The sequence below is a fragment of the Aspergillus ambiguus genome (genome assembly GCF_047715705.1).
Source record: "Aspergillus ambiguus strain CBS 117.58 unplaced genomic scaffold BDV59scaffold_27, whole genome shotgun sequence".
Lineage (NCBI taxonomy): Eukaryota > Fungi > Ascomycota > Eurotiomycetes > Eurotiales > Aspergillaceae > Aspergillus > Aspergillus ambiguus.
The window spans coordinates 290,647-314,904 of record NW_027395540.1 but is presented as its reverse complement, the minus strand read 5'-3'; the positions used below and the strand labels follow the sequence as shown (position 1 = coordinate 314,904).

The window sequence follows — 24,258 nt, the reverse complement described above, 5'->3', positions numbered from 1 at the left end:
TCCAAGGGTCGGAATCGTTTATCTTATCGTTCATTCGCGTCTGTGGCGCCATCGGGCCGATGCCTCAGCGCCACACATCTCTGGCGCAGAGGAAATGCCCACAATTACTGTGGAGAAAAAACCGGAGTCCACGAGGGGAATCCTGGAGAAAGAAACGGCCGCATCATCGGAGCCCTGCCACATGATCTTGAGATCTTGTCTGGCTTTAGGGATTTCTCTCTCGCCGACGAATAATTACTTTCCCACGCTCGCGATCTGAAAACTCTTGGCGTCGTATTGCCCATCGGTTAGGCGACATCTAGCTGGACATCTCGGCATCATCCCTCGTGATCTGTTCCGGAGTACTGAAAGAACGAGCAAAGAAAAAGGAAGAAAAGCTACGATCTCGTCTGCCTTCAATCTTCTATTTCCTCGCATAGAGGAAAACATATTAGGGACTGCTATTCTCAAGGAGCAGCTCCCGAGGAGCTCCTCTCCGTGTCCCTCGAGACCCATGATGCGCCATCTTCAAACGCATTGCTCCCTGTTACAGTGAACATGGCACAAGGAAAAGTCTCACGCGGGGCATTTACGCCTCGATCGGAAGACCGATCCAACCCTCGGAGGTCCAACGTAGCGTAGGTGATGGTGGAGATCACTACTACGAGTCGGCTGTGCTAATGTCGGGCCAATGCAGGTGCAATCGATGTCGCAGCCGAAAGACGCGGTGCGCAGGTGATCCACCGTACCCTTGTGCAGCCTGCAAAGATGCCAAGCAGGTATGTATATATTCAGAAGCAGAAAAGCGTGTCTCGATTCCAGAGAGGTGTGTATTCGTTCGGCAAAAACGATCTAGGCATCGAACAGCCCTCGTTGACAGGTCGCATTAGTTACTTGCGTCAGCTTCAGTGCCAGGCTGCCGGAATATCAGGTACTCAATACCTATGCACTGTAATCCGACTGTCTGCCGGCACTAACATCGTTGCGGTACAGAGGATTCCCGTCTCTCTTCGTTCTCTAATCCCAGTCCTTCTCAATCCAGCCCTTTCACGAATGTGGAAGTCCCCGGGGAACGAGATGATTGGTGGTATAAGGATACTGATCATCTGTTCCTCAATCGATCTGGGGAGCCTCGTAGGTATCTTGTCTCCGCTTATTCAAGCACAGCTGACTATATGAACAGATTTTGTCGGCCCTTCTTCAGCCACCCACTTAGCCAAACGCCTGAATCCTACATCAAGCAGTCTGGCATGGGATGTCCGTCCACTCTATGATGATCCGACCTCTTTACGCCAGTCTGTTAGTCGAGCACTGCCTCAGTTGCCCCCTTTCGAATTCGCGAAACGCTTGTTTTGGGTTCAATACACCTACATCGGCACCATCTTCTCTCTCATCCAACCGCGCGATTTCGAACGAAGGCTGCACGTTGTTTACAACCAACCCCCCGACTTTTCAAATCGGGAGTCCTGTCTGGTGTACTGTCAGGTTCTCCTCGTTATTGCCTTTGGGCTCATGTATTCGGTCAATCAGTGGTCCGGCGATGATGGCCCACCTGGCTTCAAGTATTTTAAGCATGCCCTCCGATTTCTGCCAGATATCCATGAAGAAGGGTCCATTTTCTTTGTAGAGGTCCTGTGTTATGTGGCGTATTATATGCAGAATCTCAACCGACGCGACGCTGCATTTCTCTACGTAAGTTTTCCTCTGGCATATAAGCGGGGGTGAACCTGGGCTGACGGCATCCACAGATTGGGCTTGCCCTCCGCATGGCCATTTCTCTTGGTCTTCATCAGGAAGTGTCCGACTCTACCATCAGTGAGGAGGTCCGAAATCGGCGACGACGGGCCTGGTGGTCGGTGTATAGCTTGGATCGGTATGCCCTCACCTCGGGAACAATCACAGCATCGACCCTAACTTCACGGACAGTTTGCTATCGGTCAAGTCGGGAAACCCCATCACCATCCAAGATGAGGATATCGGAACCACCTGGCCTGTCCCGGCGGTATGCCATTCCAACCCAGTGGATGGCACCTCTGCTGACATTCACTAACAGCCTGGATCGAACGATATGCCGTGGCCTTCTGTTGTTCTCACCCACTATACTCAGTTATCTAGAATTCTTGGCCGTATTGGAGAAGGCAAGCACTTTTTACGGACGCTGTGGGAGCCCCCATGCTAACCTATCGCTTGCGCAGAGATCTATCGCAAGAAGCCTAGGACAGGCACAAACTTGTTAGCATCAGCACAGAGTATCACCAACGATCTCTCTGAATGGTTGCGTCAATTACCTGACGGTCTTCGCATTGACTTCTCCTCGTTAGACAGCCACATCAACCGCGAGTCCGTGTCAATTTTCCTACACTTCTATTCGTGTATCAACATGACAGCACGACCACTTGTCTTTTATGTGATCCAACGACGGCTCGAGGCTGAAGCCCGGGGGTCTGCATCGGGTGACTGGAAAGAAGGGCTATCTCAAAGCACAGTGGCCGTGATTGACAGCTGTATCACCGCGGCCCGTGCCACTACTGTCCTAATGGATGCTGCTGCCAAACATAATCTCGTCGGTACGTATCTTTCTCATTTTGCCCGTACTCCTATCTTGTGCACGTATTAACGAGGCTGCAAGCCACTTATGGGTATCTCGACGGCGAATATGCATTCTCTGCGGCTCTTCTCCTCGTAATGGTCAACGCCGTCTTTCCCCATAACGACACCAATTCACGTACGATGGAAATGGCACTGAACCTCTTACGAAGCATGGCCGACCGTGGAAATACGTATCTTGGGGCACGGCATTCGTTATTACTGGAGTTGCAGTCGGCAATTGGACCTAATGACCTTCGAAAGACAGACACAACGACTGAAGGCCCCGTTACGCCAAACAGTACAGTGCAACAGTCGACGGCGGTTGCGAATGTGTTTGACGAACCAGCTGCGGTATTGTCCACTGAGTGGTCATTACAACAAGATCTGCCGTCGATGCGTGACATGACGTTGAACTTTGATATCAATGATGATCCAGGGCTGTGGGAAGAGGTTTTGGGGCAAATCGATATCGACATGGATACTGATTGGATTGAGAACACGCTGCGGCGATAAACCTTCATTGCGAAAATATAGCTCAAAATGTTATTCTTGTCCTCGTCCCATGAAATGACTTCGATACTCTCGTCGTATGAGATAGTCCAATGCTAGGCTCACCATCGTCCTATTATAGTTCACAGAAGGACCCCTCCTGCAAAACGTGTCTATCACTTACCCCATACCTAACATAACAGACTCCCACGCGATAATTCGAGGCATATTGAGCCATACTGAGTCCCTACGGCCCCTTCGGCCCGCACCCTCCGATGACGATCGCCGTCGGCCCGACACGTGACCGCTAACAGTCTTTCACGTCGATGAGTGGAAGACAGGATAGTGGGCACTTCGGCGCGATGGGCCTGCCGTTATCAATGGGAATTGCCCTTCTCCTCAGCGGGGAACCGGAGGAGCTACGGTTGGTTTTAAAAGCCCCAGAGTGTGCCCCTGGTTGACATACTTCTCGCTACCACCTCGTCACATCTCCCGACCACCCTCTCTACACACTCGCCCGCCAGGACATCTCATTGCCCCGTATCATCAATCGAGATAGGTTGAGAGCATAATGGCCGGGTCGGGGAAAATCACCATCTCTATTGACCGTGGTGGCACTTTCACCGATGTGCATGCCATTATCCCGGGCCGTCCTGATATCATCCTGAAGTTACTTTCAGTCGACCCTTCACACTATCAAGATGCGCCCACAGAAGGAGTTCGCCAGATTCTCGAGCTCGTCACTGGCGAGCCTCATCCGCGAGGACAGCCGTTGAAGTTGGATCGCATTGGGTGCCTCCGCATGGGAACGACAGTTGCCACCAATGCTCTATTAGAGCGCAAGGGTGCACGTTCAGTCCTCCTCACGACAAAGGGTTTCCGTGATCTGCTCAAAATCGGAGACCAGTCGCGTCCTAACATCTTTGATCTGTCAATGGCCCGACCGGGTGTACTTCCCGAGGGCGTTGTCGAGGTCAATGAGCGCGTGGTGCCTTGCCATCCCTCAGCTGATAAGGATTCCTTTTCTGGCGCTCGCATTGTTGAGGGCGTCACAGGAGAGAAATTCCGTGTTGTGCAGGAGTTGAACTTGGAGGAAATTCGCTTGGAGCTGCAGCGGCTGAAGGAAGAGGGGTATCAGTCGCTCTCGGTCGCTCTGGTTCATTCGTTTGCTTATCCCGAGCACGAGCGTCAAATTGGAGAGCTCGCCGAGAGTATGGGCTTCTCCGTCACACTGTCTTCCAAACTGCAGCCTATGATCAAAATTGTGCCCCGAGGCATGTCCGCTGCCGCCGATGCCTACCTTACACCTGTCATCAAGACTTACATCGACTCCATCTCATCGAGTTTCGAGGGTGGCCTGGAAAGCCAGCGTGAATGCAGATTCGAATTCATGCAATCGGATGGTGGACTGGTCGACTTCCGCAAGTTCAGTGGTTTGAAGGCTATCCTTTCCGGGCCTGCGGCTGGTGTTGTGGGCTTTGCGGCGACCAGCTGGGATCCCACCGAGAAGATTCCAGTTATTGGTTTCGATATGGGCGGAACTTCTACGGATGTATCACGCTTTGATGGTCATCTAGAGCACGTCTTTGGCTCTAAAGTTGCCGGTGTTCTAATTCAATCTCCTCAGCTTGACATCAACACCGTCGCGGCCGGCGGTGGTTCGATCCTCTCGTGGCGCAACGGCCTATTCTATGTCGGACCTGAATCTGCGTCGGCCCACCCTGGCCCTGCTTGCTACCGCAAGGGTGGGCCGTTGACCGTTACGGATGCCAATCTGTTCCTCGGCCGTCTGCTTCCAGAGTACTTCCCGCACATTTTTGGCCCTAATGAGGACCAACCACTTGATCTTGAGGCTACCACCAAACTCTTCACCGAATTAACACAGAAGATTAACACGGAGCGTAAGCAGTCTGGTCAGTCGATGTACACCCCGGAGGAAATCGCACTCGGATTCTTGAAGGTCGCAGACGAGTCGATGGCTCGTCCCATTCGCAACTTGACAGAGGCGCGCGGTTTCGAGACGGCATCGCATCATCTAGCGTGCTTCGGAGGGGCTGGTGGTCAGCACGCTTGCTCTGTTGCAGCGTCTTTGGGTATCTCTCGCATCATTATCCACAAGTACTCCTCTGTTTTGTCCGCATACGGGTTGGCGTTGGCTGAGGTGGTCAAGGAGTCCCAGGAGCCGGTCTCCACGGACTATATCACGTCCCAGTCAACGTTGGACAGGCGATTCGTGGAAATGACGGAATTAGCAACTGCGGAGATGAAGCTGCAGGGATTTCCAGCTGACCAGGTTCGCCACGAGCTCTATCTCAATATGCGCTATGAGGGTTCCGACACCAGCCTGATGATCCTCAAGCCGGAGGATGGCTCCGGTTTCCTTGAACGGTTCCGCGTACGTCATCGGAGAGAGTTCAACTTCAACTCCGAGCGGCCTGTCTTGGTGGATGATATTCGCGTGCGCACCATTGCATCGTCGAAGGTGCGCGAGGAGAAGAGCCCTCTGGTCCAACTGAAGGAAGCCGACATGCAAGACGTTACTGCGGCTCCTGACAACAGTACTAAGGCCTTCTTTGATGGCTACACCACCCGCATAGATACCCCGGTCTACCTCCTAGACAAGCTTGGTAAGAACACACGAGTCAGTGGGCCAGCCGTTATCATCGATAAAACTCAGACGGTCGTGGTAGCGCCCAACGCTATTGCCAATATCCTGGAGACTTGCATTGTCATCGATCTGAAAGAGGAGAAGAATGAACCCGTGGTTAATGGTGTCTCTTCTCATGTCGATCCCATCCGTCTTAGTATCTTTGGCCACCGCTTCATGTCGATTGCAGAACAAATGGGTCGAACTTTACAGAAGACGTCAGTTTCTACTAACATCAAGGAACGGCTCGACTTCTCCTGTGCTCTATTCTCGCCCGATGGTGGACTTGTTGCCAATGCTCCCCATGTGCCGGTGCACCTTGGTTCAATGCAATTTGCAGTTCGTTACCAGCATCAGAAATGGCTGGGCAATCTGAAAGATGGAGATGTGCTTGTTGCGAACCATCCCAGCTGCGGCGGAACTCATTTGCCTGACATCACGGTAAGTACACTTGGATACAACTTCATCTTGGGTGCTAACACCACACTTAGGTCATCACCCCTGTGTTCGACCGTCCAGGTGGCACTGAGATCATGTTTTATGTTGCTTCGCGTGGTCATCACGCCGATATTGGTGGAATCCTTCCTGGTTCGATGCCGCCGAAGTCGACAGCCCTCTGGCAGGAGGGAGCCGCGATTGAAGGCGAGAAGGTAGTTAGCAACGGTGTGTTCGATGAGGACCGGATGATCGAGTTACTGGTGCGTAAACCAGCGCAATACGAAGGATGCTCTGGCGCTCGCTGTATCAGCGACAACCTGTCTGACCTGAAGGCTCAAATTGCGGCCAACACCCGCGGAATCTCCCTCATCCAGAATCTATTTGCGGAGTACGGTACAGCTACAGTCCAGAAGTACATGTACGCCATCCAAGCGACGGCTGAAACTGCTGTGCGGAATCTCTTAAAGGGTCTGCACCATCGCTTTGATGGAAAACCGCTTCAGGCCGTCGATTATATGGACGACGGAACGCCTATCAAGCTGAAGGTTACCATCAACGGCTCGGATGGGTCCGCTGTGTTTGACTTCGCTGGAACAGGTCCGGAGGTGTACGGTGGATGGAATGCTCCTATCGCCATTACGCATTCCGCCATCATCTACTGTCTGCGCTGCATGATCAATGCAGATGTACCATTGAACCAGGGATGTCTGGCACCGATCGACATCCAGGTGCCGGCACCCAGTATTCTCTCGCCTACCAAGACGGCCGCCGTGGTCGGTGGTAACGTCGTCACCTCCCAACGTATCACGGACGTTGTGTTGAAGGCTTTCCGAGCTTGCGCTGCCTCCCAGGGTTGCTGCAACAACCTGACTTTTGGTACGAATCCCAAGGTCGACCCAACTACAGGCGAGACTATCCCCGGTTTCGGTTACTATGAGACCATCGCAGGCGGTAGCGGTGCTGGCCCAACATGGAACGGCGAGTCAGGTGTCCACGTCCACATGACAAACACCCGTATTACCGATCCAGAAATTCTAGAGAAGCGCTATCCCACCCTCCTACGGCAGTTTACGCTCCGTCCCGGCTCAGGTGGTAGGGGTCTGCATCCTGGCGGTGACGGTGTGGTTCGCGACATCGAGTTCCTTGCACCCATGGAGGTCTCGATTCTCTCGGAACGTCGGGTACACCGTCCTTATGGGCTAGAAGGTGGGAAAGATGCGGAGTCTGGTATGAACCTGTGGATCTCGCGCGACCAAGAGACGAGGGAAGAGCGTGTGGTGAATATTGGTGGCAAGAATACGGTGTCTGTTGAGACTCACGATCGCGTGGTCATTATGACGGCTGGCGGTGGCGGCTGGGGTGCACAGTGATATCCTCCCTAATGGACAAGACTTCTGTCATCTTGTTCGATCGTGTTTCGGTGCTTGTATTTAGTTAGATTCTGTGTAGGAGGGCTCTATTATATTATTATTCTATTTTATATTGACACCGGAAATTTTGGGCCGATTAGACCGTGATCGACCGGCGATGGCGTCTCCAGCTGACCAACATATAGAGCACGGAAGTGACCAAGCCCAGACCCGCGAAGCCGATACCGAGATAGAGAGCTCCCCGATAGCCGCGGAGAACGTTGCGACCTCCTTCATTCACATTGGACTCTACAGTCCCGGCAAAGCCAAGGCCAAGTGAGATGGAATAGTTGACAGTGGTGGTGACCAAGGATGCAGCCAAACCTTGATGCTGTCGCGGCATCGAATTACTTAGAATGAGGGTGCCCGAGGGGAAAGACATGTCCCTAGCACGGTGTCAGATGGATATGGATATCACGAGGGATAGTCGGTTCACTTACATTCCCCATGAGGTAATCAAGCTAGCTACAAACGCCTGAGCCCAGTACGTTTGATCGAGCGGCACGGTAGCAAAGATGGCGAGACCGGCAGTGAAAGCCCCCATGGCGCAGAACATGATCACGCTAGGTGGGAGGCGACCCAGTAAGAATCCAGTCAGTAAGGCAGCCACAGCCCCGGACGGTGAGGCCGCCACCCACTTTGCTGTGGCCAGTAAGGGAGTGTCTCCCTTGATGACTTCCATGAACTGGTAAAAGTAGTAGATGATGATCCCAAAGCTGGACCATCCGGCGGCAATACAACCCAAGACCCATGCCAGGTCGCCTGTCAGCGCCGACCGTGGGACAAGAGGACACTGTGCTGAGCGTTCGATGAACACGAACAGACCAAATATGACGAAGCCAACTATGAGAAGGATGTACGTGTAGGGATTCACCCATGTCACCAAGGCAGCCTGGTTCCAGGCAAAGTTAATCAAGACCAATGCAGAGATGCCTGCAACAGCTCCTAGAAGGTCCAGTCGGACCCAGATGGGCACATTGTCCTTCAAATGGGGGCGTGGGGTGTATGGGATGACAAGAAGACCCAGTGCGGCGAGTACGAAGCAGACCATTCCCATAACCCAGTAAGCCCAGGGCCACCACACCAGCTGAGCGAAGATAGAAGAGAACACGCCGCCGACGATAAAGCCACTGGGAGCGGTAGCCCCGAAAAAGCTAAAGATCATTTCCTTTCGGAGCCCAGGCGGATAAGTGCGGCCGAGAATGGCGATGGCATTAGGGAGGAGCATAGCAGGTCCCATGCCCTGGAGGGCGCGACAGCAATCGAAAAATCGTTGGTTGGACCAGACACTAAAACCGGCAAGGAGTGACCAAAGCCCAAACCAAGAGAACCCGATGATAAACATCAAACGATGACCGAAGACATCACCCAGACGACCGCAGACGAGAATGAAGGTTCCGACAGTCAAGCTGTAGGCAGCGGCAAACCAGCTCAGCTCACCCGCTGTGGCAGTATTGAAGCTCTCACCGATGATGAAGACGGGAGCGATGGACATGCACAAGCCGGCCTGAGTCATGAACTGGGCCATGGCGACCACAACAACGAAAGCAATTTCCTTCGGCAATGAATTGGGGGGGCTAACGGCCGATTGAGCCGTCTCGAGGCGAGTGAGAGCTTCGGGATCGCCATCATCCCGGTTGGTCGGCTTTTCGGTCAAAGCATTGGGAGTGATGTCAGAGTCGGAGTCCAGCGAAGGTGCAGATGGAGGGCGGTCATTGGGATGAACCGTTGACATGATGAAGCAGCCAAACTTGGTGTGAATGTCGAGTGAATATAGATGCGCATTTCGGCGGACTTGGGATATGAGTTTTAAATATCCGTGATGGCAAGATGACGGCGGCGAAAAAAAGGCCGTATAGACATGCCGATGACCCACAGATCCCGAAAACCCGAGAGATCAATCTGAATCTGGGTGACGTTAAGCAGTTTCGGCGTGGCGAACCATGGATCCAGGTCATGATTCCGTCGGGATGGATTATACTTCCGACGGGAACGTACTACGATCGACCTCTCTTTACGTTGTACTCAAGGTGTTCCGACAGGGTGTCCTACTGACAGTTCTTCATGTTACCTTTGCGCTACTGGCTTGCTGTGTGAAAGACTCAACAATTTCCAATCCCGAATTTAAGATACAAGTGGAGCGCAGTATCATCCCAACAAACGAGCACATTCAACGTAGAACGCTGTTGGACGCTCCACACCCAGAATGTCAAAGTTGACTGGCTCGGAGAAAATAGTTCGTTGTGGAGGAATGATCGACTGCGAGTTGAGCGTACGCAATGCGTAGTAGAGCTATACTTTTTGAGCAGTATGTGTTCATAGGAGCTGTCGGTGACGAACGCTGTTCGCGACTCAGCTTTCCCACATCCACTGGCAAAACCTCAACTCCGTTAAACAAAGTGCAGATTACCCGGTGCTCTTCTTGTATAGAACCCAACACGAATACCCGGGGCAGGGGGGTCCATTTATATCCGCGAATCACCCCCAGTAAAGCGACCATGCAGCCCGGAAGCCCACCATAACGCTGTCGTCGTTCATCAAATGCAAGTACCCGGCGCCATTCTGCTCCATACTCCACTATTGACACCAAACGGATTGGAATCACAAATAGAAAAGTCTGGGATGAGATTGAACGAAAGACCCTGGAATACTGGGACATCATCCTGGGAGAGGAATTGTATAACTTTCTCAGAAACCGAGTGCTCGAGTCCAGATTAACCAATGGACGAGTCATCGCCGTGAAAGTTGAGAACAAGCGACGTTTCAAGCGCTCGGAAGCACGCATGATGCAGTATGCACCCCGAGTATTGGGATGCTACGATATAGAGCCGGGTATAGTGATTACCGTATCAGACCGCGCTCCTCGACCGTCGCTTGATAAAGTATAGCACACCATAGATCAATCAACCCGAGAAAATATTAAATCTCACGTGCGAGAACCGGTAAGTGTAGCACTTTCCGATCAAATGTACGGGTATAAATGCTTCCTAGACTCATTTCTATCGCAAAGGTCACCAACATGGGATCATTTGACAAGTGGTGTATAAGGCGTATAGTAAACATGCTCTCGAGATTATTTTGGAAATACACCTTGCCTGCAACGCAAAGCAAGTCCTCTACATCTTTTCTCACCCATGGGGATCTGGCAGCCCGAACCATCATGGTGGACGGCGATCAGATTACGGGGATTGTTGATTGGGAGTAAAGTGGGTTTCTTCCCGATGGAATACGGGTGGCCACGGTGATTCGCGACAATATTGAGGAATGGTGGCTGCCCGTCTTGCGAGAGGTTCTGAATCCATGTCCTTCTATCAGGTTGAGATTTGTCGCGACGCTGAGAGATGTACGTATGAATAGTTGTCGACTATTAATTCATAATTCATATTGGAGACAGCATTTTATGTTGGCGTAAGGGCCGGATGACTTAGCCATGTCCGGGGCAGAATCACATGTCAAATGCCTTACCTCATCACCAAATCTCCATCCAAAAACTTCCCATTCAAAATAATCAACCGCCAACCGCCTCGAACCATTTTCTCCCATCATGTCTCTCTTACAGAATCCTCGGACGCAGACGCTTCCTTTCTCCCCCGTCCATCTGCAGATCCACTGAAGGGACGTGTTGACGCATCTCTTTGGCCTCGTTCATTCTTCCTCTTCTTTACCCCGCCGGAGGTTTCAGGAGACTCTCAAAAGAGGCTGCAGTTCGCTGCATATCCCCTCTTCTCTCCCCCTCCTCGTCCTCCCCATTCCTCTCCCATTCACTTCGTTTGACTTCGTTTCCTGTCGGCCTCCTTGGTGGACTCCCCAGCCATGGGGAAGCTCCCCGCAACCATCATCATCGCCAGGTAGGTCCCATCTTGGCGTCATCCAGTCCCTGTCGCCAGCTTACCCTCCTCCTATAGGCATGGCGCTCGTCTCGACGCCGCCGATAAAAATTGGCATCTCACCTCCCCGACTCCCTATGATCCCCCTCTTTCCTACGGTGGTTGGCTCCAGTCCCGTGCTTTGGGCGCTCGCATCATCTCGCTCCTCCAACCCACATCCGAGGGAGATGAACCCCCCTCGGCGCGTGACCAGAATACCCAGAGTCCCCCTTCCTTGCCGCCAGATCCCAGAAGGAAGCGCAGAATTATCATTCACACCTCTCCTTACCTCCGTTGCCTGCAAACTGCGATCGCCATTAGTTCCGGCATCAACCAACACGATATCGACGATGGCTCGTCCGCTGATGGTCATACGAACGGGCGCACAACCGCGGCTGTCGATTCCCCTTTCACTCCCCTGTCCACCTCTTCCGACCCCCGTTGTCTCCTGCGGGTTGATGCTTTCCTCGGGGAATGGCTCTGCCCGGAGTATTTCGAGGATATCACCCCACCACCCAAATCAGAGCGGATGATTGCCGCGGCCAAAGCTGAACTCTTGCGACACGACAACAATGTCATTCCGGAAGCAGATACATTAGTTCATCGGCCCTCCACCGGCTATTTTCCCGGCGGTTGGGGCAGTCTGCGCCAGACTCTCACGACATATCCGGAGGACGAAGCGGTGGATGTTCAGGAAAACAACAAAGCAGTCTCGGTAATGACGGGGGAACGCAGTCAAGGGACGAGGAACCGCGCCGGTAGCTACGACACATTACAGTCCGCGGACTCACCCCGCACTCGGCGCATGCTGACCAAGATCAACACAAATCTTCCCCCCATTCCCGATGGTGCCTACATGCCGCCGACCCCGAGCTATGCGATTTCGCGGTCCGATCCTATCCCTGCCGGGTATGTCGCCCACGCCCGTGACGCCTGTGTGAAGATCGACTATCAGTGGGATAGCATGCGCAACCCCCCAAATTGGGGGAATGGCGGGGAGTACGGGGAGGAGTGGAGCACTATGCACGACCGCTTTCATACCGGTTTGGAGCGCATGCTCTCTTGGTATCAGGTACAAGATCCTGCAGATTCGGCGAGCCGACCTCGTCGCCATTCCCAACAGCCACACACCGAGGAAAGTACTTCCTCAGAGAATGATACGGATGATCAAATCGACACGGTCTTGATTATTGTCACCCACGGAGCTGGTTGCAATGCGATGATTGGAGCCCTTACTGGCGAACCAGCCTTCGTGGATATCCCCACCGCTTCACTTACATTAGCGGTGCGGAAGGAACGAGATGGTGCAGCGGCCCAAGCAGGTTTGATTGGCGGCCCCGTAGCTTCTCATCCCCGATTAGAAGAGCAGCCCCCGTTGCAGAACTATGATTTGCAGCTGGTGGCCTCTACCGATCACTTTCGACCGAGCGTGAACCCACCGGCATCTATTCTGTCGTCTCCGAGCATCGTAACTTCGCCTGCGACCTCCTCCTCATCTCGTTATCGTGTTGCATCTCGACCGTCCCTATCGCAATCATCATTTATGATCGGCCCTTCGTTGACGTCGGGTCCTGGTTCACGAGGATGGACGGCTCCCCGACCTTTTACGGCGCACGCCCCTCGGGCATCCACAGGACTTTGGGGCTCCACCTCTCCCAGTGAGGTAGATGATATCATTCCCAACTTTGGAGATGCGTGGTCTGCATCCTCAGTACCTCCCGCCAGTAGTCATAGTGCCAGTCCGGGTGTCAGCAGTGGCATAAAATCCGATGATACGCCCAACTGGACTCATCCGCCACCACAGAGGACGTTGTCACAGCGTGGTTTATGGGGAAGCTCGTCATTGGCAAAAAATGCCGAAACGAGTGTCAAGCGGCGTTGGACAGTGACAGAGCGACGTATATGAGGTCTATAGTCCATCGCCAGGAATGTCGGTGTTCCTGGACGTCTGCACGCCTTCTATTGGTCAAACCTTTTAGGAATGAGGCAAAAATGATGGTTTTCCTTCTTCTCGGAACGATGGTTTGTCTGGATTTGCTTTTTCACGATGTTCGCTTCAGCTGCTACTACCTACCCCTTTGCTCTTGTTTTTCATGATCCGGCGAGGCGTTTGGGAGATTGCATTTGCATTGTTTACATACGCTCCACTGTACATCTGTATGAATGATACCATCTCCATGACCGCTGTAAACATAGGTACCCGGTAGACAAGACGGTGTTCTCCGTGTGTTGGGGAGCGTAATTCAATAATAGAGCAAAGTAGTCCTCTGCACACCTCCATTAAATCATCATAATATGCAGATCATTCTTTCTGTCGGAAGCTATAAGCATACCAAATTGCCACTAGGGTGCTGTGCTGATATATCATGGTCATAACTCATGTGTAAAACAATAATTTTCTACAGGTAACTTCACCACCGTCTACTTTTTCTCTTCAATTACAATCCGCCCTTCCAAACGCGGTGCAATCCCTTGAGTCCACGTGGGCGTATATCCCAGTTCATCAACGTCGCTGAGCGTCGATGGGTGCAGCCCGGTCCGATGCATCCATTTCCGTAATGCCCGCCGGGCCAGCCGCAGCCGCCGTTCCTCCTCGGCGGCTGATCGAGCAGGCAAAGTCACGTATGTGGGTTGCGGAGAGGTCAGGATTTCAGGGTCCGAGTCCGAATCCGAATCCATATCGTCGTCCCTTTCGGCATCTTCTCCATTCTCCGCAACCTCGGTCTCCTTAAAGCGGCCATAGTAGTAGGTTTTCCTCGTTCTTTCAAGAGCCGGTCGTCGAGGACCTTTCTCCGAAACTGGAGAAACCTCCGCAGAGGGAGGTTTCAACCATCCGTTGCTCTGGAAGTTCTCGTGCACCGTCGCCCAGTGACGCACCATGCTCTTGCTCCACCGTTGCCATTTGCCCATGACCCGCAGGCTAAGGAAATATTGACGCAGAAGGGTGCTGACCAACACCCCACTTTCCTCATCCACGACTTCCTCAACTTCACCGCCAGCGGACTGTACGAGGAGGGAGGCAAAGCCGTCCTTTCCGCGGCCCATATAGCCTCTCGTGGCCAGAAGATACTTCCGGTCATAATCTATGGGAGAGCCACCGACCTTGGCCCAGCTCACCCGCGAGCCTGGTGGGTCTGAAGGGACGAAGCCATACGAGATGTTCGACACCTGGGGGAACCTCCCCTCTAACGCGGGAAGCTGACTGACACCGTTCTCCAGGGCATCCATCAGAGCGCGGCCCGGCACGCGTAAAAGTACTACCGGGTCCTCAAAAGGGAAACAGTTCAGCACATCTTTGAGCCGCAAAACACCTGGAGGATAAATCTGATCGCCACGGATGGTGCCGCCCGCCATCATAGCGCAATCCGCGCCGTAGTAGAAGCGCATGAGGTCACAGACAAAGTTCCCTAGATTAGATTCTCGTTGGCGGACGGTTGAGAAACGCGCATCCAGTGCACGAACGGTATAACCGATAGGCTTCTCCAGTTTCGCCTTTAGGCTGGACGTTAGCCGGGCGACCAGCGCCACTGTGGCGGGATCCTCTGGGATTGATCGGACCATATCTCGCCGGACTATGTTAAAGTCCCAGCCTGGTCCATCCGATTTACGCCATGCTTCAATGTAGCTAAGCTGCTTGAAGTCTGTGCCGGAGCGGAGAACGTGAATTCCGTTTATGATAGCGTGTCCATAGAAGTGATCGTGGCCGCCAAGGATAATATCGATTAAGCCCCGGGGAACATTTTCGGCTAGTTTATAATCATTTGGTTCGCGTTGGTGAGTAACAGCCACGATGATGTTTGCACCTTGTTCGCGGAGACGTGGGACAAGCTCGATAGCGGTTTTCGAAGCGGATTTGTAGATTAGATCAGGGGGGAGTGAGTTGATTGTTCCAAGCCTGACTATATATCAATAAGTGTTTTACTAGTTTGTAAGAGCATAAAACTCACCATTCTCTCTCGCCCAGCCCAATCACGCCTACTTTGATCCCATTCGACGAAGTGAGCATCCAAGTCCGCTCACAATTGGCAATGGGGACATCCTCTCCTAGTGCGGGGTCCAGGACATTGGCGAGCAACCACGGAAAGTTACATTGACCGCGTAGATGGCGAAGTTGTGCAACACCGAAATCGAGGTCGTGGTTCTTATCGGGAGACTATTAGCTAAAGTCCCAAGAGTGACGGAAGGAATGGGTGGAGATAGTGCAAGACGTACTCCAAGGCAGGCAACGTCGGTTCCGGCCTTGTTGAGGAAGGGCACCATATGCCTTCCTTTGGTAACGGTGCTCTCCAGACTAGGATTGAAAGCATCCCCAGAGAAGAAGGTTAAGACATCGGGTTGTCCCGCGAAACGAGAAGCAGAGCGGTAGTAATTCACGACGGATTGGAATCGAGGAACACCGCCGACGGGCTCGGCCGAGCCTGGTCTATAAATTACCAGTCAGTTTGTGGGGGAGTGGCAAGTCCTGATGGTCACATCGGACGTACTCGACGTGGTAGACATCATTGTAATGAATCAGACGTAGATCAGGTGGGGTGGATCTCTGACAGGCATGAGTGATGGAAAGCCCATCCGATTCGACAGAAGGCATGCCCGAAGAGTTTTTGAGGAATTTGAGATTGGAGAGTTGCAGAGGAGTACGTGAGTGTACGAGGAAGAGCACCAGAGGAGGGGAGAGAGAGAGAAAGAGACAGAGAGAGAGAGAGAGGTGGAACGTTGATCGGGTATGGAATGCGATGGCGGCAATGACAGCTCAGGCACCAAGGCATGCAGGCACCCGTGGATCGCCACAGCCAATCAACGTCTGCCGATTAGCCGGGATCGGCATGACGTCACGTGCCCCTATCTGCGGGATGGTCACGTGGTACTAATTTATGTAATTCGTTGTAGTCCGTCGCATCTCCGTCTTCCCTCCTCAACATCCTCAATGGTTCTAACCTCAGAACCGCCTCTGCTGCATCGTTTCCACTAGCTCCGGGGTCCTTGGAGATGCCCCCCCGGAGGACTCATACTAAATCCCGGAATGGCTGTGATCAGTGCAAGAAGAGGCGTGTTAAGGTATGTTCCTGAACGATGGTGCCACACACGTTCGCACCAGTCCTTCACGGAATCATGTGTCGTTTTTATCCGCATCTCCACGTTGGATTCTCAAATCATTGCTCACTTCCAAGAACTGACCCTCCTAGTGCGATGAGCAAGGCCCACCGTGTGCCAATTGCCTGTCACGGGAGCTACGCTGTACCTACTTGAACGCCCCATCTGCTCGTAGCCGACCAACATCAACACCCCCCATCAGTGGCACACAGCCCATCGAACCATCTCCAGATGTTGTAACCCACTCGGTTGCCGGCCCGTTGCGTCGGCGCGACCTGGAGCTAATGCACAAATTCTCCACGGATACCTATGAGAGTTTGTGTAATGTCCCCGCAGACCGGCATACCTGGCAAATCACCCTGCCGCGGAAAGCCCTCGATTATGATTTTCTTATGAACGGGATCCTGGCCGTGGCCGCTCTTCACACTGCAGCAACTACAGAGCCCCCCGAGGCGCTGTCATATCTCGACGCCGCTCTCGAATATCACAACCAGGCATTCACCCCGTTCCGACATGCGGTCGACAATATCACTCCCAGCAACTGCGATGCTGTCTTCGCCCATTCTGTGATCACCACCGTCATCGGCATTGGTCTCCCTCACCTAACTTCGGAGCGGGGGGAACGGTCCAATATGACGGAGAACATCATCGTAGTCTGCGAGCTCCTACAGGGTGTCAGCAACATCTTTAAGATTGGCCGCTCATGGTTCCAAACAAGCCTTTACGCCCGGAAGAAATTCTTTGAAGAAGACGCACTAGACCTAGACAGCGACACTGAGCAAGCTCTCAACCGGTTAACCGCCATCAATGATGCCATGATGGCCCCCGTCGATGCGCAATATCACCGTATCATCAAGGACGCCTTAACCTTGCTCCGTCGTTGTTTCGTTCGATATCGATCGTCCCCGGATGCTGCTTCAGTGTTATCATGGCTTGCCGTTGTTGATAAGGAATTTGTGCATGCTCTGCGACGTCGGCAGCCCCTGTCACTGCTCGCTTTGATGCATTGGGCCGTCATCCTTGGCGAGCTGGATGGAAAGGTTTGGTGGGCGAAGAAATCTGGCCCGGCGTTGGTCTCCGAATTGCTGCTTGCCTTGAATCCAGGCGATGGTAAGTGGGAAGCTGCACGGTCGTGGCCAAAAGAGAAACTAGGCCTCTGAAATGGCAGGTATCCGAAATACTAGAACTGCTGCAACTTCTGCATACTTCTGCAGACCCAGATGCAGTTGGCTTCAAGAATTTGACTGCCGTCGAGAGGTCCGACTGAAGTAGTCTCTCCCATTATTTGGCTGCCATGCGTACTTGATTCTAAAGCGCTTGGATATAGAGCAGTGTAAGGTGAACATGAACTTGTGTATGGGTCACAGCGGTTAGCTAGCTTAGCAAGTAGGGTACCACCACGTCTTGTCTGCTACGATAGGCTCCAGAGTGGTAAGGTACATTATCCACTAATTTAGTTCATGGGGTCAATGTACAGCATCAAAAGTAAAGATGCTGTTCTCAAGCTTGCGGTTATATGATATAAAGGCGACATTCAAGTTATCTAGTTGCAGAGTAGAGGCAATGTCAACTTTTTGACTCGATGTACTATATGTGTGCTAAGAACATATGAAGTCCTGGCATCAGGAAATCAGGAACACCCGCAGGACTGCCTAAAATCTGACTGCTTTCCTGCTATAGTTCTTTCTAGCATGATAACTAATGAATTTTCCCGCCTCGCCTCGTGTTATCCACGGAAGTTGTTCGGAAGGAATGGGATAATGCGGAGAAATTGGCGAGATAGAAATCTACCTCGGGTTTTGGATAACCGTAGGATGATCATAATCCTCAGACTTTGATCCATTCCAACCTAGAGGAATTAGTGCATGACAGGAGCAGGACCCCTGTCTGTAGGGCCCTCATTTGATTATTTTCACATGTGTTAACAGCCTCATGTTCAGCTAGATCGCCGCAAACTTTTTCGTGCCTTGGGTTGTTCTAACTGTGACCTTACTGTACTTGCTTTTCCTATCGTTATCGGCCGATTTAGTAGTTCTACCTTGCTTCATGGCCTCATTATTTCCGCATTTATGTTTAGCGTGCATGGGAATGTTTCGCCGTTGAATGTGTCTCAGAATTGGATTACTGCGTCACGACTTTAAGGGTGTGGTTATACATGGATCATAGTTTGTTTGACAGAAGTGCGCTAATACAGCCATCACCAGGACCCAAAAGCACGAACACGCAGTTTCGCCTCCTTTCCGGAGGAATTGGTTTCACTATTGACGGCGTAAATCCCTTCGAGTTTAACAGAGCGGATCTAAAGCACAAACGTGCGGGGAAGTGCTTCATCTAAAGGGACTAGAGCCCCATAGTCTCAATTCACGCTAGGGCTAAGACAAGTCACCACGAGGCAGACGGCTATCCGGTTCGTCTATCACTCTTTGAAAAACTTTAATGGACATCTCTTCAGGCCATCTTCACCAGGCGACCGAAATGGTAAGCGGCAAACTCTCGGGCCGTTAGCGTATATGTCTTCGAAATGCAGATATATATGTAAATCCGCTGTCCAGTGGTTCTGGATCTATATCAGTTTACACTGTATGAGTACATGGACAGTCAAATCCCAATGGATAGTCTTCCATCTTGTGCGGTATGTTGTATAGCGCCTTTGGTTTTCTCCCACTCTCGCTGATGACCCTTACTAGCTCAAATGTTTAACTCAAGCCGTTGCCAATTCAACCTGTTCCTTGTCTGATTTCAGTTGCATATGTCAAGACACACAGCTCAATGCGCAGCTCGAACCATGCATACTGCAAGGGTGTACAGTCAGGGAAGCGCTGAGTACGTTTGTTTGCATGTGACGAATTGAATCAGAAAGAAAACTTACAAGAGCTGCAGCTGCACAGAGATTCTCCTACGCTACGTGCCAATATCCCACCAGCCATAATGTTGAAGTATTTCCCATTGTGAATATCGTGGGAATCATCGTTGCAATTCTTTCGGTCTCCCTGCGGGTCGCAGGTCGTGTGGTTAGCTCGAAGATGGGTAGGGACGACTACACTATCGTTGTTGCGTTGGTGAGTTAGCGCTGGTCCCCTGTTTGCAAGTTCTAGGGGGTATTTCGCATGGGAACAGTCGCTGATGAGAATATCTAGCTTACCGCCGCCGCAATCTCTGGAGTCGGGTTTCCGAGTAAGAAGCCTGATCCGTGTCTATTCATTCATAGCTGGCGAGATAGACTAACCAGCCCGCTCTTAGTGGGCTCTCACGGCCTTGGCAGGGATATCTGGATGGTAGCATTCGAGGATATATCAAAGACTCTAAAAGTAGGTAGGCCCGCACAATCGGTGATGTTCTGCCGCATGCTGAGAATGCCCTATAGCTCTTTTTCATTGAAGAAAACTTATACGTTCTCTGCATCGCCATGATCAAAAGTTCCATGCTTCTGCTATATCTTCGACTCTTCCCAACTCCAACTCTGCGCGGGGCGGTATTGTGCACGCTAGCCTTCACTACCGCCTGGGGTCTAGCCAGCTTCTTTGCTCAAGTGTTTTCCTGCAATCCCATTTCTTACTACTGGCTAAGTTGGGACGGCCAGCACAGGGGAAAGTGTGTTAGCCACAACGCACTCCTGCTCGCCCATGCCATCATAAATATTATCCTAGACGTGGTTGTAATTGGACTCCCTATGCCCACCCTTTTGAAACTGAGAATGTCATTGGAGAAGCGGATTGGGATGTGTCTTATGTTTGCCGTCGGCATTGTGTACGCGCTATATCTTCGTACACCCTACCTTTATCCCGTGTTTCTAACAATATATCAGTGTGACCATCATAAGCATCCTCCGTCTTGTGGAAGCAGTTGGGTTTAATAGCACAACCAATCCGACAAGTAAGTGGGTATCCGTCCAGAACAGCCAAAGCCGTCACTGACACGAGAGGGGAAATAAGAGGTTTTCGTGCCAGTGTGTGTATGGAGTATCCTCGAAGTAGATATAGGTATCATGTGCTCTTGCATGCCTGGAATAAGAGCATCGTGCAAGTACGTCTGGGCCGCTATAACAAGGAAAAATACTGGTGATGGGCCGACAAGCGGACGAGGCAGTTCCAGAAACCAGCACCCACTCAAGGCGAGCAAATATTCAGGAGGTTACATAGCACAAAACCCTCGATTCAAGGAAATGGATGCGTCCCCGCGAGGATACTCGTTAAATGACAGTCGAGAATACTATGGTCGATCGGGGGAATTTATTAGGCTCAAAGAGGTTGAGCCAATGTATGAGACACGGGCATCGAAAAGCCATACAGCCATACATGAAGCCTCAAAAGATTCCATCAGCTCCGAGAAATCTTCTCACGGGAAGTTCTACTCCAAGAGCCATCCAGGTGAACAACAAAGTAAGTGGAGCTCGCAAGGAAATCTGGCCCATATGACCTGGCTTAGTGACGGCGATTCTTGAATTTAACGATAATCATACTTATAATCCACATTCTTGCTATGTATAGCCGGTAAATTTATGGTGATTCGCGATGTACATAGTTTACAACAGGCCCCATGTTGATGATATGATATAATAGTGGGTCATGTTATGCAATAATATGAATGCCCCCTGCAACATATACAGATGAACCACGTGGGTGGTATATAATAGGAGATATGAAGGAATGCACGATTGGACAAATCAAGAGGTCTTGTTCCCTCCTCCACACCAGCATCGCCCATCACCCTCCCGTTCCACCTGGACGAGAATATCCATACCCTTCTCCTGGAGAAAGTCAACAGTCCGTTGGCGAACATCTTCTAAATCAGCACCGCGAGCGGCAATCACATGGATTACACCCAGGACATTCAGGTTGGTTTTCGCATGGTCGTGGTCATGGTCATGGTCATGGTCATGGTCGTGATGATGGTGGTCATGAGAGTGAGAATGCGAATGCGGGTGAGAATGCGAATGGGGGTGAGAATGGCTGTGCCCATGACTGTGGGTGTGGTCATGACTATGGGGATGGCCATGCCCAGAAGTAGCGGCGGTATCGTCTAGCCAAAATTTGGGCACCGTATACCCTGCCACACCACGGAGAGTGCTGACCCCGGCCAAAGTTTCACGAACATTGTACTCAACGTCAGCCGGGAGAGTAAGCAAAAGCGATTTCGCAGTGCTGCTAACCAGGGGAACAGCCGAAGCGAAGATTAAGATTGCAATCAGGCAAGAAGCAATGGGGTCGTACCCTGGCCAGCCAGAGTAGTGAACAAGTACCGTAGATATAACCACAGCTACGGATCCCAATGTATCAGCCAGGATATGGAGGAAAATGCCATGCATGTTTTCGTTCCCGTGGGAATGGGAGTGCCCGTGATGACCATGGTCATGTCCATGCCCATGCCCGTGGCCATGCTCAAACGCCATAATGCCAACGAGATTAACGGCGAGACCGGCTATGCTGACAACCAGAAGCTCTCCGATACGGTTCATTTGGCTGCCAGAAGAGAGTCTCTCGACCGCCTCATAGATGATTTCAATGCTAATGATCCTAGAGAGAGTCAGTCGGTGCCAAATGGTATTACTGAGTGCCACTTACATTAGGAAGATGCCGTTCGCAAAACCGGACAGCGTATCCACTTTCCCATAGCCGTACGGGAAGCGGGCACTCGGGGGCCATTTACTCATAACAGCTGCGCAGAGACCTACCACGAGAGCTAGACAGTCAAAGAACATATGAATGCTATCACTGAGAAGGCCCAGCGAGCCAGTGAGAAAGCCATATGACAGCTGTACCAGCATGAAAGCGAAGTTTAGACTGCTCCCATCAGCACTAGATCAATTGTAAAAGAAACTCTGGAGACTATACCTCATGAAATAGAATATCCGACGGGAGTCACTTTCTTTGACAATACTGTAGAGCAGAGGATACGGCTCACTGTAACGAATAACAAGTTTCGACACTTTGGATGCATCACTATCATGGTGAGAGTGGTGGGCATGGGCGTGAGCCCCAAGACGTAAATGTTTATCGTCAAACCGGGCGGCAAAAAAAGAAATTGCAGCAAGCATGCAACGGAAGAGGTAAGCCACCTGTACACCTGATCGCAATGGAGGTGCGCACAGCAAAGCCGAGCTGCCTGTTGACATTGCCATCCCGAGCTTCTGAGGCGACCGGATATCCGTTGGAATCAGGAAAGTTAGAGAGACAGACAATGCTCCTGCAACGAGTAAAAGGTGTACGCAATGAGAAATGTCAAGTGATAGACCCCCAGAGACGAGAGTCCCAACACCTAACAGTAGCCCCGAGAGAGCGGTCAGGACAGACTCTTCGCACGAGGTCACAGGTGATGAGCCCATGCTGGTATATTTCTGCTGGGGAACAGAGATTCCGGGCCCTGATATACCGAGACCTGGTACTGACGCAGCATTTGAGGTGTGTCCCGAGAACGGCGGCCGGACAAGGAAGACAGAGACGATTAAGGCAAGGTATCCCAGAGAAGGCCGGGGTTCGACGGATGGGCTCAGCCCGAGGTAGTTGAGGACAATGACACTCACAATAACCCCGACCGTGACTTTCTTTTGGCCAAGCCGTTCTTGCCCACTGGAAGGCAAGGATTTTGAAGCAATGGTTGGCACTCCGGACGCCATTGCAAGCAGTATGGTAAATGCGACAAGGAACCCGCCAACCTTTAGGGCGGCATAAATAGGGAGTGAAATAGATAGCACGCGCAGAAGGGCGCCTTTAGCTGTGTTCACATCAGCTTTTGGTAATGTACTCATGCCAGTTCCACCACTTCGGAACATCTGTCCACCTCCAAAGATAATCATGGTCAAAGCGGTTAAAGCGCATGTTCGCGATGCAATTCGATCCAGGTGCTGAGCCTCTGGTGCCAAGGAGCTTCCCTCAACTACAACTGTATGCGATAACGAACGGCCCACATGATATTTGTAGTACCAGGAAAGGGCAATCCACGGTAGGGCCAACAGAAAACTGGCAGAAACCTCACTCCTAATAGCCCGTCAAACGCTGCCATAAATGTCTTCAAGATGTCAACGACTTACTGCTTCCTCAACCCGCTGCCTGATGACAGGTCATGATCCGACACAAAGCTAGTTACGCTTCCAGAGTGGCCATGTTTAACGACATGGGTATGCACCCTCTCGTCATGATTCGAGGCGTGTGAATGCGAATGGTGATGGCCAATCCCACCATCTGAGACAGACCCATTACTGTATCCCGAGCCACTCAAAGTAGAGGTCGCTGTTTGCTGCGCAGGATTCAGATCAGAGACAGAGATCGAGTGCGATATGGGCCCTGTTGAGCGTGAATGGCCTCGGCCGCGAGCGTGTTTGTGTCCATGCGTATGGGACGGTGGGGGAAGGGTATCCACGCTGAGCACGGGGGCCCCCGTTGACATTGTCTCTTCCTTGTCAAATCCTCCCGGGGTTGGCTTTGGAACGAATTGAAGCAAGTAGTGTGAGAGGGGAAAGTGACACGGAGGGTTGTCGTTTGAGATAGGGGAGCTTTAGGAGCTCGAGAATGTTGACCGACCGGACGATTGGGACAGGCAGCACGGCATATCTCGGAGATGCAGTAACTCTGGTGGTCTCGCCGAGGGAATCAGAGGGGGAGGATGGTCTGTTGAACCGGGCAAATCGAGGCCCGACGAATGCGCCGATGCGCGACGTCGATAAGGGACGATGGCACGTGATGGGGGTTATCGGTGTTGATGCCTGGAAAGTCAGGCCATAAGTCATTCGTTACGTAAATGTCCGCGGTCTATC

At 51.9% G+C, this 24,258-nt stretch overlaps 8 protein-coding genes across 8 annotated transcripts; 5 read left to right on the top strand and 3 right to left on the bottom strand.

Moving 5' to 3' along the window:
- Window positions 1-361: 361 nt before the first annotated feature.
- BDV59DRAFT_74754 (transcription factor domain-containing protein) lies at window positions 362-3,355 on the top strand. Its single transcript, XM_073697028.1, has 10 exons — window positions 362-617; window positions 677-805; window positions 870-910; window positions 973-1,113; window positions 1,163-1,671; window positions 1,728-1,852; window positions 1,906-1,981; window positions 2,033-2,117; window positions 2,175-2,546; window positions 2,609-3,355. The coding sequence occupies exons 1-10, from the start codon at window positions 538-540 to the stop codon at window positions 3,079-3,081; spliced, it is 2,031 nt and encodes a 676-aa protein (XP_073545912.1). The 5' UTR covers window positions 362-537; the 3' UTR covers window positions 3,082-3,355.
- On the top strand, window positions 3,356-7,618 carry BDV59DRAFT_74631 (5-oxoprolinase). The gene is made up of 2 exons (XM_073697026.1): window positions 3,356-6,145; window positions 6,196-7,618. The coding sequence occupies exons 1-2, from the start codon at window positions 3,629-3,631 to the stop codon at window positions 7,510-7,512; spliced, it is 3,834 nt and encodes a 1,277-aa protein (XP_073545911.1). The 5' UTR covers window positions 3,356-3,628; the 3' UTR covers window positions 7,513-7,618.
- BDV59DRAFT_183291 (MFS transporter) lies at window positions 7,597-9,451 on the bottom strand. Its single transcript, XM_073690474.1, has 2 exons — window positions 7,992-9,451; window positions 7,597-7,937 (listed from the first exon to the last, which is right to left on the bottom strand). The coding sequence occupies exons 1-2, from the start codon at window positions 9,284-9,286 to the stop codon at window positions 7,649-7,651; spliced, it is 1,584 nt and encodes a 527-aa protein (XP_073545910.1). The 5' UTR covers window positions 9,287-9,451; the 3' UTR covers window positions 7,597-7,648.
- Window positions 9,452-11,271: 1,820 nt separating this feature from the next.
- Window positions 11,272-13,581, top strand: BDV59DRAFT_74595 (uncharacterized protein). Its single transcript, XM_073697024.1, has 2 exons — window positions 11,272-11,399; window positions 11,457-13,581. The coding sequence occupies exons 1-2, from the start codon at window positions 11,365-11,367 to the stop codon at window positions 13,321-13,323; spliced, it is 1,902 nt and encodes a 633-aa protein (XP_073545909.1). The 5' UTR covers window positions 11,272-11,364; the 3' UTR covers window positions 13,324-13,581.
- BDV59DRAFT_74589 (putative 5'-nucleotidase) lies at window positions 13,581-16,139 on the bottom strand. The gene is made up of 4 exons (XM_073697023.1): window positions 15,902-16,139; window positions 15,630-15,840; window positions 15,365-15,558; window positions 13,581-15,312 (listed from the first exon to the last, which is right to left on the bottom strand). The coding sequence occupies exons 1-4, from the start codon at window positions 16,003-16,005 to the stop codon at window positions 13,839-13,841; spliced, it is 1,983 nt and encodes a 660-aa protein (XP_073545908.1). The 5' UTR covers window positions 16,006-16,139; the 3' UTR covers window positions 13,581-13,838.
- A 142-nt stretch (window positions 16,140-16,281) lies between these two features.
- On the top strand, window positions 16,282-18,258 carry BDV59DRAFT_183286 (Zn(II)2Cys6 transcription factor domain-containing protein). The gene is made up of 2 exons (XM_073690473.1): window positions 16,282-16,472; window positions 16,601-18,258. The coding sequence occupies exons 1-2, from the start codon at window positions 16,404-16,406 to the stop codon at window positions 17,666-17,668; spliced, it is 1,137 nt and encodes a 378-aa protein (XP_073545907.1). The 5' UTR covers window positions 16,282-16,403; the 3' UTR covers window positions 17,669-18,258.
- Window positions 18,259-19,090: 832 nt separating this feature from the next.
- Window positions 19,091-20,949, top strand: BDV59DRAFT_194593 (CFEM domain-containing protein; the record flags this gene model as incomplete). Its single annotated transcript, XM_073692424.1, has 8 exons — window positions 19,091-19,140; window positions 19,252-19,331; window positions 19,365-19,567; window positions 19,646-19,682; window positions 19,749-19,816; window positions 19,873-20,255; window positions 20,314-20,381; window positions 20,456-20,949. 8 exons carry the CDS (start codon window positions 19,091-19,093, stop codon window positions 20,947-20,949), a joined length of 1,383 nt encoding a protein of 460 aa, XP_073545906.1.
- A 222-nt stretch (window positions 20,950-21,171) lies between these two features.
- Window positions 21,172-23,301, bottom strand: BDV59DRAFT_194592 (metal cation transporter MSC2; the record flags this gene model as incomplete). The annotated part of the gene is made up of 4 exons (XM_073692423.1): window positions 21,172-22,021; window positions 22,070-22,288; window positions 22,340-23,219; window positions 23,250-23,301. The coding sequence occupies 4 exons, from the start codon at window positions 23,299-23,301 to the stop codon at window positions 21,172-21,174; spliced, it is 2,001 nt and encodes a 666-aa protein (XP_073545905.1).
- Between the last annotated feature and the right edge of the window lie 957 nt (window positions 23,302-24,258).

Excerpts from the sequence above, each read along its gene's own strand:
- BDV59DRAFT_74631 (XM_073697026.1), top strand. The coding sequence starts at position 3,629 with ATGGCCGGGTCGGGGAAAATCACCATCTCTATTGACCGTGGTGGCACT. Across the intron at positions 6,146-6,195 it reads CTCATTTGCCTGACATCACG|GTCATCACCCCTGTGTTCGA; the intron begins GTAAGTACACTT and ends CACCACACTTAG.
- BDV59DRAFT_74589 (XM_073697023.1), bottom strand. The coding sequence starts at position 16,005 with ATGCCTTCTGTCGAATCGGATGGGCTTTCCATCACTCATGCCTGTCAG. Across the intron at positions 15,559-15,629 it reads CCGACGTTGCCTGCCTTGGA|AACCACGACCTCGATTTCGG; the intron begins GTACGTCTTGCA and ends TCTCCCGATAAG. Across the intron at positions 15,313-15,364 it reads GGGCTGGGCGAGAGAGAATG|GCTTGGAACAATCAACTCAC; the intron begins GTGAGTTTTATG and ends ATATATAGTCAG.
- BDV59DRAFT_74754 (XM_073697028.1), top strand. The coding sequence starts at position 538 with ATGGCACAAGGAAAAGTCTCACGCGGGGCATTTACGCCTCGATCGGAA. Across the intron at positions 1,114-1,162 it reads CAATCGATCTGGGGAGCCTC|ATTTTGTCGGCCCTTCTTCA; the intron begins GTAGGTATCTTG and ends CTATATGAACAG. Across the intron at positions 1,672-1,727 it reads GCGACGCTGCATTTCTCTAC|ATTGGGCTTGCCCTCCGCAT; the intron begins GTAAGTTTTCCT and ends CGGCATCCACAG.
- BDV59DRAFT_183286 (XM_073690473.1), top strand. The coding sequence starts at position 16,404 with ATGCCCCCCCGGAGGACTCATACTAAATCCCGGAATGGCTGTGATCAG. Across the intron at positions 16,473-16,600 it reads GCAAGAAGAGGCGTGTTAAG|TGCGATGAGCAAGGCCCACC; the intron begins GTATGTTCCTGA and ends TGACCCTCCTAG.
- BDV59DRAFT_183291 (XM_073690474.1), bottom strand. The coding sequence starts at position 9,286 with ATGTCAACGGTTCATCCCAATGACCGCCCTCCATCTGCACCTTCGCTG. Across the intron at positions 7,938-7,991 it reads TTGATTACCTCATGGGGAAT|GGACATGTCTTTCCCCTCGG; the intron begins GTAAGTGAACCG and ends ACACCGTGCTAG.
- BDV59DRAFT_74595 (XM_073697024.1), top strand. The coding sequence starts at position 11,365 with ATGGGGAAGCTCCCCGCAACCATCATCATCGCCAG. Across the intron at positions 11,400-11,456 it reads GCAACCATCATCATCGCCAG|GCATGGCGCTCGTCTCGACG; the intron begins GTAGGTCCCATC and ends CTCCTCCTATAG.